General features: G+C 31.9%; 2 protein-coding genes across 2 annotated transcripts; one reads left to right on the forward strand and one right to left on the reverse strand.

Moving 5' to 3' along the window:
- Positions 1-2,197: 2,197 nt before the first annotated feature.
- Positions 2,198-2,688, reverse strand: LOC130974731 (uncharacterized). Its single transcript, XM_057899586.1, has 2 exons — positions 2,512-2,688; positions 2,198-2,422 (listed from the first exon to the last, which is right to left on the reverse strand). The coding sequence occupies exons 1-2, from the start codon at positions 2,686-2,688 to the stop codon at positions 2,198-2,200; spliced, it is 402 nt and encodes a 133-aa protein (XP_057755569.1).
- A 4,972-nt stretch (positions 2,689-7,660) lies between these two features.
- LOC130974732 (pectinesterase-like) lies at positions 7,661-9,989 on the forward strand. The gene is made up of 2 exons (XM_057899587.1): positions 7,661-8,702; positions 9,271-9,989. The coding sequence occupies exons 1-2, from the start codon at positions 7,661-7,663 to the stop codon at positions 9,987-9,989; spliced, it is 1,761 nt and encodes a 586-aa protein (XP_057755570.1).
- Positions 9,990-10,427: the final 438 nt, after the last annotated feature.

The raw sequence follows: 10,427 nt of genomic DNA on the forward strand, positions 1-10,427 counted from the left end.
TGGTTCCTTACCAATCTGTGTGATGACTTTGGCTATGACAAGATAAGGAGCTGCACCTTCATGTCTGACCAACAGAAGGTACTTCTTTCTAAACTTAGTTTTAAGGACCTACTTCATTGAACCTAGTATTAGTTTTAGTGTTGTATGCTACTGTTTGAATTGTAGGTTAAAAATATTTGAAGTGTATGATGGTCTTTGAATTGCATGAGGATCTGTGTTTGTAGTGTATGCTTTAGGGTGTGAATTGTAATGACTTACTGAATTACTGAATTACTAATTATTGCCTTACAGATAGTTTACCTGATCTAATTACTACATTAACTATTACTTGTGGGTTTAGGGCTTAGTTCCAACCTTTGATGAGCTCATACCCGGAGTGGATCATAGATTCTGTGTTAGACATCTTTATAGCAATTTCAGAAAGAGATTCCCAGGGCTGCAACTAAAACTGATGATGTGGAATGCTGCAAAGGCTACTTATTTACAAGAGTGGGAGAGGAGAATGGCTGAAATACAAAGTCTTGATAATGGAGCCTACAATCACCTGATGGAGATACCAGCAAAATATTGGTGTCGGCACAAGTTTGGAACTTGGTCTAAGTGTGACACGTTGGTAAACAATATGTGTGAGGTATTTAACTCTGTAATTGTGGATGCCAGAGAGAAACCAATAGTCAGCATGCTTGAAGATATTAGAGTATACATAATGAGGCGTTGGGCTGATAACAGGGATCGTATAATGGAATACCCAAGAGAAGTATTGCCCCGGATCAGGATTAAGGTTGAGAAACAGGCTGATGCAAGTGGTAAGTGGGTGAGCACGTATGCTGGTCGTGATAAATATGAGGTTACAAGTATCCATGGAGGCAAAGAGAAGTTCGTTGTTGACTTGAAGAATCATGAGTGTTCGTGCAGGAAGTTTCAACTATCTGGGATCCCCTGCGCTCATGCAATGACCTGCATCAGGAAGATGTGTTTCAATGTTGACAACTTTGTTGCAAACTGTTACAAGAAAGCAACCTACACTGAATGCTACCAGCATGTGGTATATCCCTTGAATGGCCCCAACCTATGGGAAAAGACACCCTTTGATGACGTTTTGCCACCAATATACAGGAAACCTATTGGAAGGCCTAAACTGAAACGTAACAAGGCTGCAGATGAGAACCCAACTAGGGGAGGAGTGTCTCGCCAAGGGCAGAATCAGAAGTGCTCCTATTGTTTTGCTAAAGGTCACAACAAACGGACCTGTCCAAAGAAGCGTAAAGTAGCTGCAACTGCATCGGTAAGCATTTTTACTTAGGGCTTCATTTTTTAAATTGCACTTATAGATTATGATATGAGATTCTGGTGTTGTCTTTGTTTGCTAGGCAAATAAAGTAGCTGGATCCACAAGAAGAGCTTCAAAATTCAAGTCTAGCACTACCACTAGCACTATCTCAAGCACTATCTCCAGCCAGGGCTCTAAGCAATCCCAACCTGCTGCAAATAAGACCACAGTCACAAGGCCAAAGAGAAAATCTTCTTCTATTGATGTGAGTTCACAACAGTCTCAGGCTACTTCAAAAAAGGCTAAGTTGACTCCATCCACCACAAGTCTGAGGGTGCTGCCAAGTCCATCGAAGAACATCAGCAAATCCCAACTGAAATTCATGGCTAGGACACCTCCCAAAGCATGGAAAAAGATGTGAAGTGCATAATGTCTACTGTTTTATGTTTTAGGGCTACTTATTTATGAGTAAAGGATTTCTGTTTAGTATCTTTACACTGTATGGAAACTAGTTTTAAGACCCTAGTATGTTATTGCAGACCATTACTATGGAGCAAAGTGTGTTGCTCTTGTTTTGTTATTTTGCTTCCAATCTTTTGTGCTTGTATCCAATGACAGCTTTATGGTTAAACATTTAGTAATATGTTACAGAAATGCTTGTTCCCATCCTATTGAGTAGCTTGATTTAAATATATTGCAAAACCCCAAAACTTGATTTCATTCATCTATTTCACTCAAACAACATTGAATCTGCACAAAAGTAGCCTTTCTTCAACCAAAACTTACAAAACCATCATTGCATTACAATATCATTCAGTTCAACAAAATAGCAACTACTTCAACATCAGAACTATTTCTAAGCCAACATACAGTACACAATTTAGCCATCTAACAATTTTCTCCTATAACTCATTATAACCAGCAACATCATTCTAGTGAGAGTCTCCCAAATTTGGCTGCTGTTGTTTTCTCAAACACCAGTATTAGTGCCAGTGTCCAACCAACCAAAGCAACTCCCACTGCAACCATGAACCTAAACTCCATCATATCCAGTTTGCCCTTCAAATTTCTGACCTTCATTCTTAACCTAGAAACTTGTGACATATCTTCCTCTGGTTCAGCCCATACGAAGTAGCCACATTCTTCACCAACCTATACAAAACAGGAGACGGCCGATTCACTCCCATTGATGGTCAAAACACAAAACTCAACAACAAAAAAAGGACATGGCTAAAGCTCACCCCGAAGTTAACGCAACCCCAGAACCTCCGCCCAGGATTTTCTGCCGTCGACGAAGTTGCGAGGACAGGCCGTTCCCCACAGTAACATGTTGTCCTCCTTCGACGTGCTAGGTTTCTACTTCGTGTGGCTTGTTTGCTGCCTTGGGTCGCTTCAGATTGGCATGCTTCATGCTCCATCTTCTCTCATGCAGGTGGAATCCCCCTTCAGAGGCAGCGCGCCAGCAACGAGAAGCAAGGATTTGGGGATTAGGGTTTTCAAGATGACCCTCTGCTTCTCTCCTTCACATTTACGTTTTCTTTTTAATTTGAATAACGGTCAGAAAATATGCCCTGCCACCGTGTCACAAAACGTCCACGTTGCTCACGGCGTTAACGAAATGTTTCTAATTTTGACGGTAGGATAACATTGACTACATTTAGAAACCTTTGGAACACAAATAGGACGTTTAAAACGTTAGGGATAGGTTTGAGACTTACCCCAAACGTTGGGGACATAAATGATACTTTACTCTTTATATTAATAATTAATTTTGATAATTAATTTTAATATACAAATAATATAATCGAAAAATTAATAACTAAGTGGAACGAAATTTCCCATCACAAGATAACTAGTTAGCTAAAGATGTTTGAAGGGAGAAAGTAAAAGTAGCAAATAATGTTGAGGAATCAGATACACATGTCGCCATCTAATGCTTTCTATTATTATTCAACGCAGTGCTAGTCAAATAATCTGAGTAATTTTCATTACAGAATAATATAATCTATGTATACTACATTGATTACTTTGCTTTTAAGATTAGAGAATATAAAAAAGTAGATATTACTATAAAGATTTTATAATTATTTTTATATAAAATATATTTTTTTATTATTAAATAATAAGTTATAAAATTTAATTTGATATATTATAAAAATATTATTTTTTTAGAATATGACCAAATAAATAAAATATATTTTTAATATAAAATTTTTTTATAAAAAGATATTTTTAATATTTTTATTTAAATAAGTGTTTTAATAATTTTGATATAAACTGTCTTTAAACTATTAATATGTTATTATCTATAAAGACTATTTAGATTAATTATTTAAATAATTAATAATTAATTGAAAATTTTTAAATTATAAAAAATTTTCGAACAAATAACTAAAGACAAAAAAAGTTTATTCAAATAAAAAGTATAAAAAAAACCATTTTAGAAAAAGTGAGAATGGGAAAGATCGAGAGCGATAATCTAGTATCATATACATGTTTTTCAACGAATGCAAAGATCCTTTTTTGTGTGGTAAAAAATTTAATGGTCCAATAATGTTTGATAATAAAATATATTTTTAATTTAATTTATTTTATTTTTAAAATTTTATTTTCAAATTTTTTAATTTTATTTTAATTTTGATATTCTAATCTTATTTTTTTAATATTAAGATTAATAATTAATAAATATTTATTATTAATTTAATTTTTAATTATCTAATTCTACAGATAATTATTTATCAATCATTTTTTATTATTATCAATCAATCTTTTTTATTATTATCCATTTAAAAAAGTAGGTATAAAGTCTTAATCCATACACATCCATACTTCAATTTATTTGATTCAAGAATAATTGTTATCTTTTTTTAAAGAAATCTTATATCTAATTTTGAACATTAAATATAATCTTGATGGCGGTTCGAATTCGAGCAGCGGTGGAATTAGTTTGGCTCCGATGGCACTTAGATCTTAAAACCCCTCAGAAGCATCTTCAAACATGCAAATGTTTATTCTTCAGTATTTGATATCCGCTGCAGAGGCATTTTTTATTCTGGTAATTAATATTATAACAGAAAGGATCGTAGAATCAGAATTTTTATTCTTTTGTTTCCAACATCACATTGATCCATTTTATTTATTTTTACAACATATCTGTATTATTTTATCTTGTGCATTCGGTATCATTTGTAATCGATCAATTTAGGCAATTCAATCGATTGTGTTCCAATTCTAATCAATCGAATAAGAAAAAATTTATATTGTTATGCAAAATTCAATCAATTGTATTGTACTTTTAATCGATTGAATATGAAAAAAATTCATATTTTAGTGTCCAATTCAATCGATTGTATTATATTTCTAATTGATTTTTTTGACGCTACTCATTTCTTATTAATCGATTGGTGTCAAATAAATCGATTGAATTAACAACAAACACGATTTTTTTAATTTTTAAGATGTAACAGATTAATAAAAAATTCGTTAATTCATATTGTCAAAATATTTATAAAGGTTAATATTAATGAAAAATATATTTCATATTATTGCTTCTACTTGTTAATAAATATAAATAGTGAATAATAAAATAATATTTATAAAATAAAAAATAAATTTTAAAATTAAATAATAAATAAAAATTAATTTAAAATCATGATTAAATAAAAATTATTTAATAATTATTAAAAAATATATTTTGTTACGAGAACCATTTTAAATATTGTTATACCAACAAATTTCATATCTTCTTTGTACCCCTAAAAAAGAGGCTAGCTTCTAAATAATCCAATAGCAAAAAAAAGAGCATATATAGTAAAATATATCATTCACGTTATTATTATGCTAGCTAGCTAAAATTAATTAATTAACTAGGAAGCTATTACAATAATACAAAATTATTGAAGTCAGATTATGCGAACATGATATATATGTGCGGAAAGTGAATCCACAAGCAAAAGAATAATTATAATTTAGTGTTTGTTTGGTAAGAAAAGTTATCTAGCTAGGAGGTCTAAATTAAGAGTCCAAAAACGCAAACAGCAAAAGAAATTAAAATTTAAAATTGAAGCAACCCTATCCAAAAGCCACACCGACCATATCCTCATGAAGAATATCTATTAAACAAGCAGGAGAACCAAAGAAACATGCTAGAATTATGTATATACATTCTTCCACAATTTATAAGTTAAATAAAAAAAACATTTAAGTTAAAAAGAAATAACAAAGAGAGAATACTACATGAAAAAAATTTACTATTATAAAATTATTTCTCTAAAAAGTTTTAGTCGATAAAAAGAAGCATATGAATAATAATATTTCTAAAATATCCGTTTAAGAATATTTTTTAAGTTTGTTTGATTATTTACATAAATTTTTGTTATTTACTTTATACTATTTTTTTTTAAAAAATAACAAAGATCAAACTTAAACTTTCCAATCATAAAAATTTTAATATAATATTATCATGTCATGAAATTACATACTTTTTGTTATAATAGATGCTTTTTATTCATTTGTTATTTTTTTTTTCTAAAAACTGCCAAATGAGGGTTTTGTGCTCGTTGCAACATCAATTGAATATCTTGCAATTCCATAACATTTGCTACTGCGACAACTGTCCAAAGTGAATTTACGTTAAAGTAGCTAGTATTTTTGATAAAATATAACCGTAATTAATTAAAAAATAAGTGAATTGTTGCCTTTGAATTAATCAAACTTAATTATTCAAATATTATTACCAACAACAAGAAAAAAAAATTCATTTGGCAAATCTAACGTGAAATAAATTACTTCATTTTATCCAGAATCTACCGGATTTAATAATCCTTAATTAGCTTGGGCCAAACAAATTATATTATATTAAATTAGTTAAAAGTGCTGCATCAGTGCCTACATAGTATAAAGAGAAGCTTAAAGAACCACTTTTTGCTTTCTATATAAACAAAAGGGACTCAAGCATCTTAACTTGTACTGAAACTAGAAACAACAAAGAACAAAACTGTAGTGTTACATATCATATCTTGTTGAGAATTATTCATGGTGGTTCCATCAGAGCAGAAAGAAGAGAATATTGGAATGGGAATAAGGCCCATTGCAAAGAATAGGAATGGAAATGGGGTGTATCCTGCAAAACAAGGACATTGGATGGTTGAGGTTCCATGTCATGAGATGATAGAGCTTCCCATCAAACTCTATGGTCGTCGAATTATGATGCTTCCCAGAGCCTCTCATATTCTTAGTGTTGGAAGATCTTTTAGATCTTAAATCAGTTTAGTTTCAATGTGTGCAATGTTTTTAATAGTGATCAGTTTTTATCAATTTTCTTCTTGAGATACTGTGTGTAATCATACTCGGTAACTAATTAAAGAATTAGATTGTGTAACTAATAATATAAGTCGGTAATCTTTTTTAATGTTTTTTCATCTTTTCCATTCATGAATGATTTCATTGTTGAAAAAGTCTAGGCCAGCAATTTTATTAAATTCTCGCCAATATGTAACCAACAAGAAAAAGTGAATCATTGGATAAAATCTCACACCATTAAAATCATCATTGATGATTATTTGATGGTTACAAGTCACAAAAATTGCTGACTCCTTAGCACTCCTCTTTTTTTTGTCTTATGCTGATATTTTTTCTTTTGAAAATTTAATAAAAATCAGTTTTTTTAATTTTAATACCATGACATGAAATTATTTTTTCTAAAAAAATTGGACTAATAAAAAAAATTAGATAAATAATTATATTTCTAACGTATTATTTTGCGAATGATCTTGTGTATAAATTAATAAATAACATGAAAAATCTGAAATAATAGTTTAACAATGAAAGCACTTCAGGTAGCAATAGTCTAACCAATCTAATTTTTCAGTTGATTGTTAAATTGGTAGATAATTTTTACTATAGATATCAATTTAGCAACCGAAAACGTTTTTGGGTTATAGCAAATCTTTATCTATTACAAAATTAGTTGTATTATTGTGACCGAATTTGGTTAGCCGCCAAATCTGTGAATTTTTGCATTGAAATTTGTTGATTGCACGACACTTTTGTAATCAAATAACATAAAAGAAAATTAACAATGATCGAAACTAGCTAATTTCATATTGAATTGTTAACTATCGGATTTTCTATCCAACAGTTTAGTACTAAAATTAAACAATTTATATTGTTGGTCATACCACAATGCCAGTTAATCTAATCAACGTTGTAATAAAATACCAATTAATTAACCTTATTAATAGACAATTGTTTCTAAACGTGTGTCTGAACATAAACTTATCTGAACTAATAAACTATAGTAATTTCAACAAACATCTTGTGAGTGACTATAAATATTTGAAAGTGTTGCAATGTTTTCCAATAACACAAAAAGAAGAAGATAAAAAATAAATGGAAAAAAAGGGAAAAATTATAGTATCAGTAGTTGTTTCACTTTCGCTCATTCTTGTGGCGGGAGTTGTTACTGGGATCATAGTGGCCGTTAATAACAAGAAAAGCAATGGCGCTGATGAAGTGCAAAACACTAAAGAAAGGTTCACGAGTCTCATGTGCCGCAACACACAAGAGGATCAAAACCTCTGTCGCGAGGTTCTAAGCCAAGTTGATGGGTCCTCTTCTTCTGACCTGAAAGCATACATCAATGCCGCCGTGAATGATATCAGAGACGGCGTCACCACCGCCCTAAAGATGATGACGACTAAGGAGAAGTTCTCCAAAGATGACAACGGAATCAAGATGGCCATTGATGGTTGCAAAGAAGTTATGGAGTCCGCATTGAGCAGCCTCGACCTTTTCAGCAATGTGCTTCGCAGCAATCACGACATTAACACCTTGCAATCGCAAACTCCCGACCTCAAGAACTGGCTTAGCGCCGTTATCTCATATCAGCAATCTTGTGTTGACATTTTTGAGGATCAAAATGAAGGAGAGAGAAAAATCAAAGAACAACTACAAAGCCAGAGTTTGGATCGTGTTGAGAAGGTTTCCATCATAACTCTCGATATTGTTACTGGTTTGGCTAAGATCATTGAAGATCTTGGTCTGCATGTGGAAATGAAACCCATTGCTTCTTCTGAACGTGTTCTTTGCGAAGAGGTTGATAACGACGGGTTCCCCGATTGGTTTTCCTCTTCATATCGCAAGCTGTTGGCAAAGGATGTGAAGTTTCATGTTCCAAATGTAGTGGTTGCTAAAGATGGTAGTGGAAACTTTAGGACGGTTCAGGATGCAATTAACTCGTACTCAAAGACAAAAAATTTTCAGGAAAGGTACATTATCTATGTTAAGGCGGGGATTTATAAGGAGAATTGTACAATTCCATCTCATGCAATGAACATTTTCATGTGTGGCGATGGCCCTACTAAGACCATTATCACTGCTAGTATGAGCAATGTCACCCATAACCTCAAGACCATGTTTACTGCCACTTTCGGTAATTTCTTATTTTCTCTATTTTATTATTATATGAATAACGACTCACATGCAATTTTCAGTAAAATTAATAATTAAAAAAAGAGATAAATAACAATTTAGTCAAATATATTAAATTATTTAACAATTTTCAATTATCAATTTCATGAAAATAACTTCATATAAACCTTAATCTTCTCGTAGACACACATACACGACAAATATTTGTATAACTCATCTTTTATCTAGTCACTTGAAAGTCGACATAATATCCTATAAGAAAAAAAAAGAAGAGTTGGCAAATACAGAATAAAACAAGTACACAATATATAATATGAGTCATACATAATATATATTGATTACTCTAATTAATATATAAAGGGGAGTGTTAGGTAAATAATGACCATCTTGAACAATATGAACAACCACCAATCAAATAAAAATACACTACACCCTAATTTAATGCTACTAATTAAATTTAAGATTAATTTACTCTTTTAACCTTATTAATTCACATTATTGACACATTGTTCAAAAATGTTATTGGTTACCTATACTTTTCTTAAAAAAATGAATGTGCATGCATGTAGTGAATAAAGCGGGAATGTTTCTTGCGAAGGACATGAGGTTCAAGAATGCAGCTGGTGCAAAAGGGCACCAAGCAGTTGCACTCAGAAATGTAGGAGATTTTTCAGCTTTTTATAACTGCCACATACATGGTTATCAAGACACTTTGTATGTTCAAGCCAATAGACAATTCTACCGCAACTGTGAAATTGCTGGAACAGTTGACTTTATCTTCGGTACATCCCCCGCCGTGATCCAGAGAAGCAAGCTCATCGTGAGGATGCCCTTGCCAACTCAGTTCAATGTGTTGGTCGCAGATGGCACCGTCGAAAGGAACATGACTACTGGCATTGTGATTCAGGAATGCCAAATTGTTCCAGATTCAATGTTTGACCCTGTCAAATACCAAATCAAGACTTATTTAGGTAGGCCATGGAAAGAAGGATCGAGAGCAGTAATTATGGAATCATATCTGGGTGATTGGATTAATCCGGAAGGGTGGGCCCCTCATGATACCAATGAGATGAAAGGCTTCTTAGATATTTGTGAGTATGGAAATACCGGACCAGCTGCTTCAATTCATGGAAGAATCAAGTGGAAGGGATATCGTGGTATAATAACCAAGAATGAAGCCATGCAATTCACTGTTGGTGAATTCCTCAAGGGTGGACCTAACAATAGTGCTGACCAATGGTTGAACGCTCTTGGTGTTCCTTTTGAAAGTGGTTTTGTAAGACCATAATATTTGTTACTTTTTAATTATATTATTTAATCTTTTCTCTCTCAAGGAGATTGAACATATCAATAACAAATAGAAAAAATGTTGGTTTCTTTTTAATATTTGTCTTCTATTTTTGTATTAATGGTAATCAACTTTTTATTTTTCTTAGTCTGGTAACATTTTCCTAAAAAAATATTGTCTGAATCTTTGTTTAGTATATAATAATATACTAGAAAAAAGAAGTGCCGCACATCAAATTGATCTATTCGGTCTAGTTCTCAAAACTATGAAAATTTCAAATTTGGATTCTACACTCTCACATGTCTTATAAAGTGGTATGCTACAAGAAAAGAGTTCATTACAAGTAGATTTATTGGCCCTTTCTCACAACTAGAAAATGGCTTAATACAGACAGATTTACAGACAGATTTGGTCTATATTACAGATGGATTTTTGGTT

This window comes from Arachis stenosperma, chromosome 4 (assembly GCF_014773155.1).
Source record: "Arachis stenosperma cultivar V10309 chromosome 4, arast.V10309.gnm1.PFL2, whole genome shotgun sequence".
NCBI lineage: Eukaryota > Viridiplantae > Streptophyta > Magnoliopsida > Fabales > Fabaceae > Arachis > Arachis stenosperma.

What these genes read in the sequence shown, in the direction of transcription:
- LOC130974731 (XM_057899586.1), bottom strand. Translation starts at nt 2,688, where the DNA reads ATGGAGCATGAAGCATGCCAATCTGAAGCGACCCAAGGCAGCAAACAA. An exon ending in GGGGTTGCGTTAACTTCGGG is followed by an intron (nt 2,423 to 2,511) that starts GTGAGCTTTAGC and finishes TGTTTTGTATAG; the next exon opens with GTTGGTGAAGAATGTGGCTA.
- LOC130974732 (XM_057899587.1), top strand. Translation starts at nt 7,661, where the DNA reads ATGGAAAAAAAGGGAAAAATTATAGTATCAGTAGTTGTTTCACTTTCG. An exon ending in CATGTTTACTGCCACTTTCG is followed by an intron (nt 8,703 to 9,270) that starts GTAATTTCTTAT and finishes GCATGCATGTAG; the next exon opens with TGAATAAAGCGGGAATGTTT.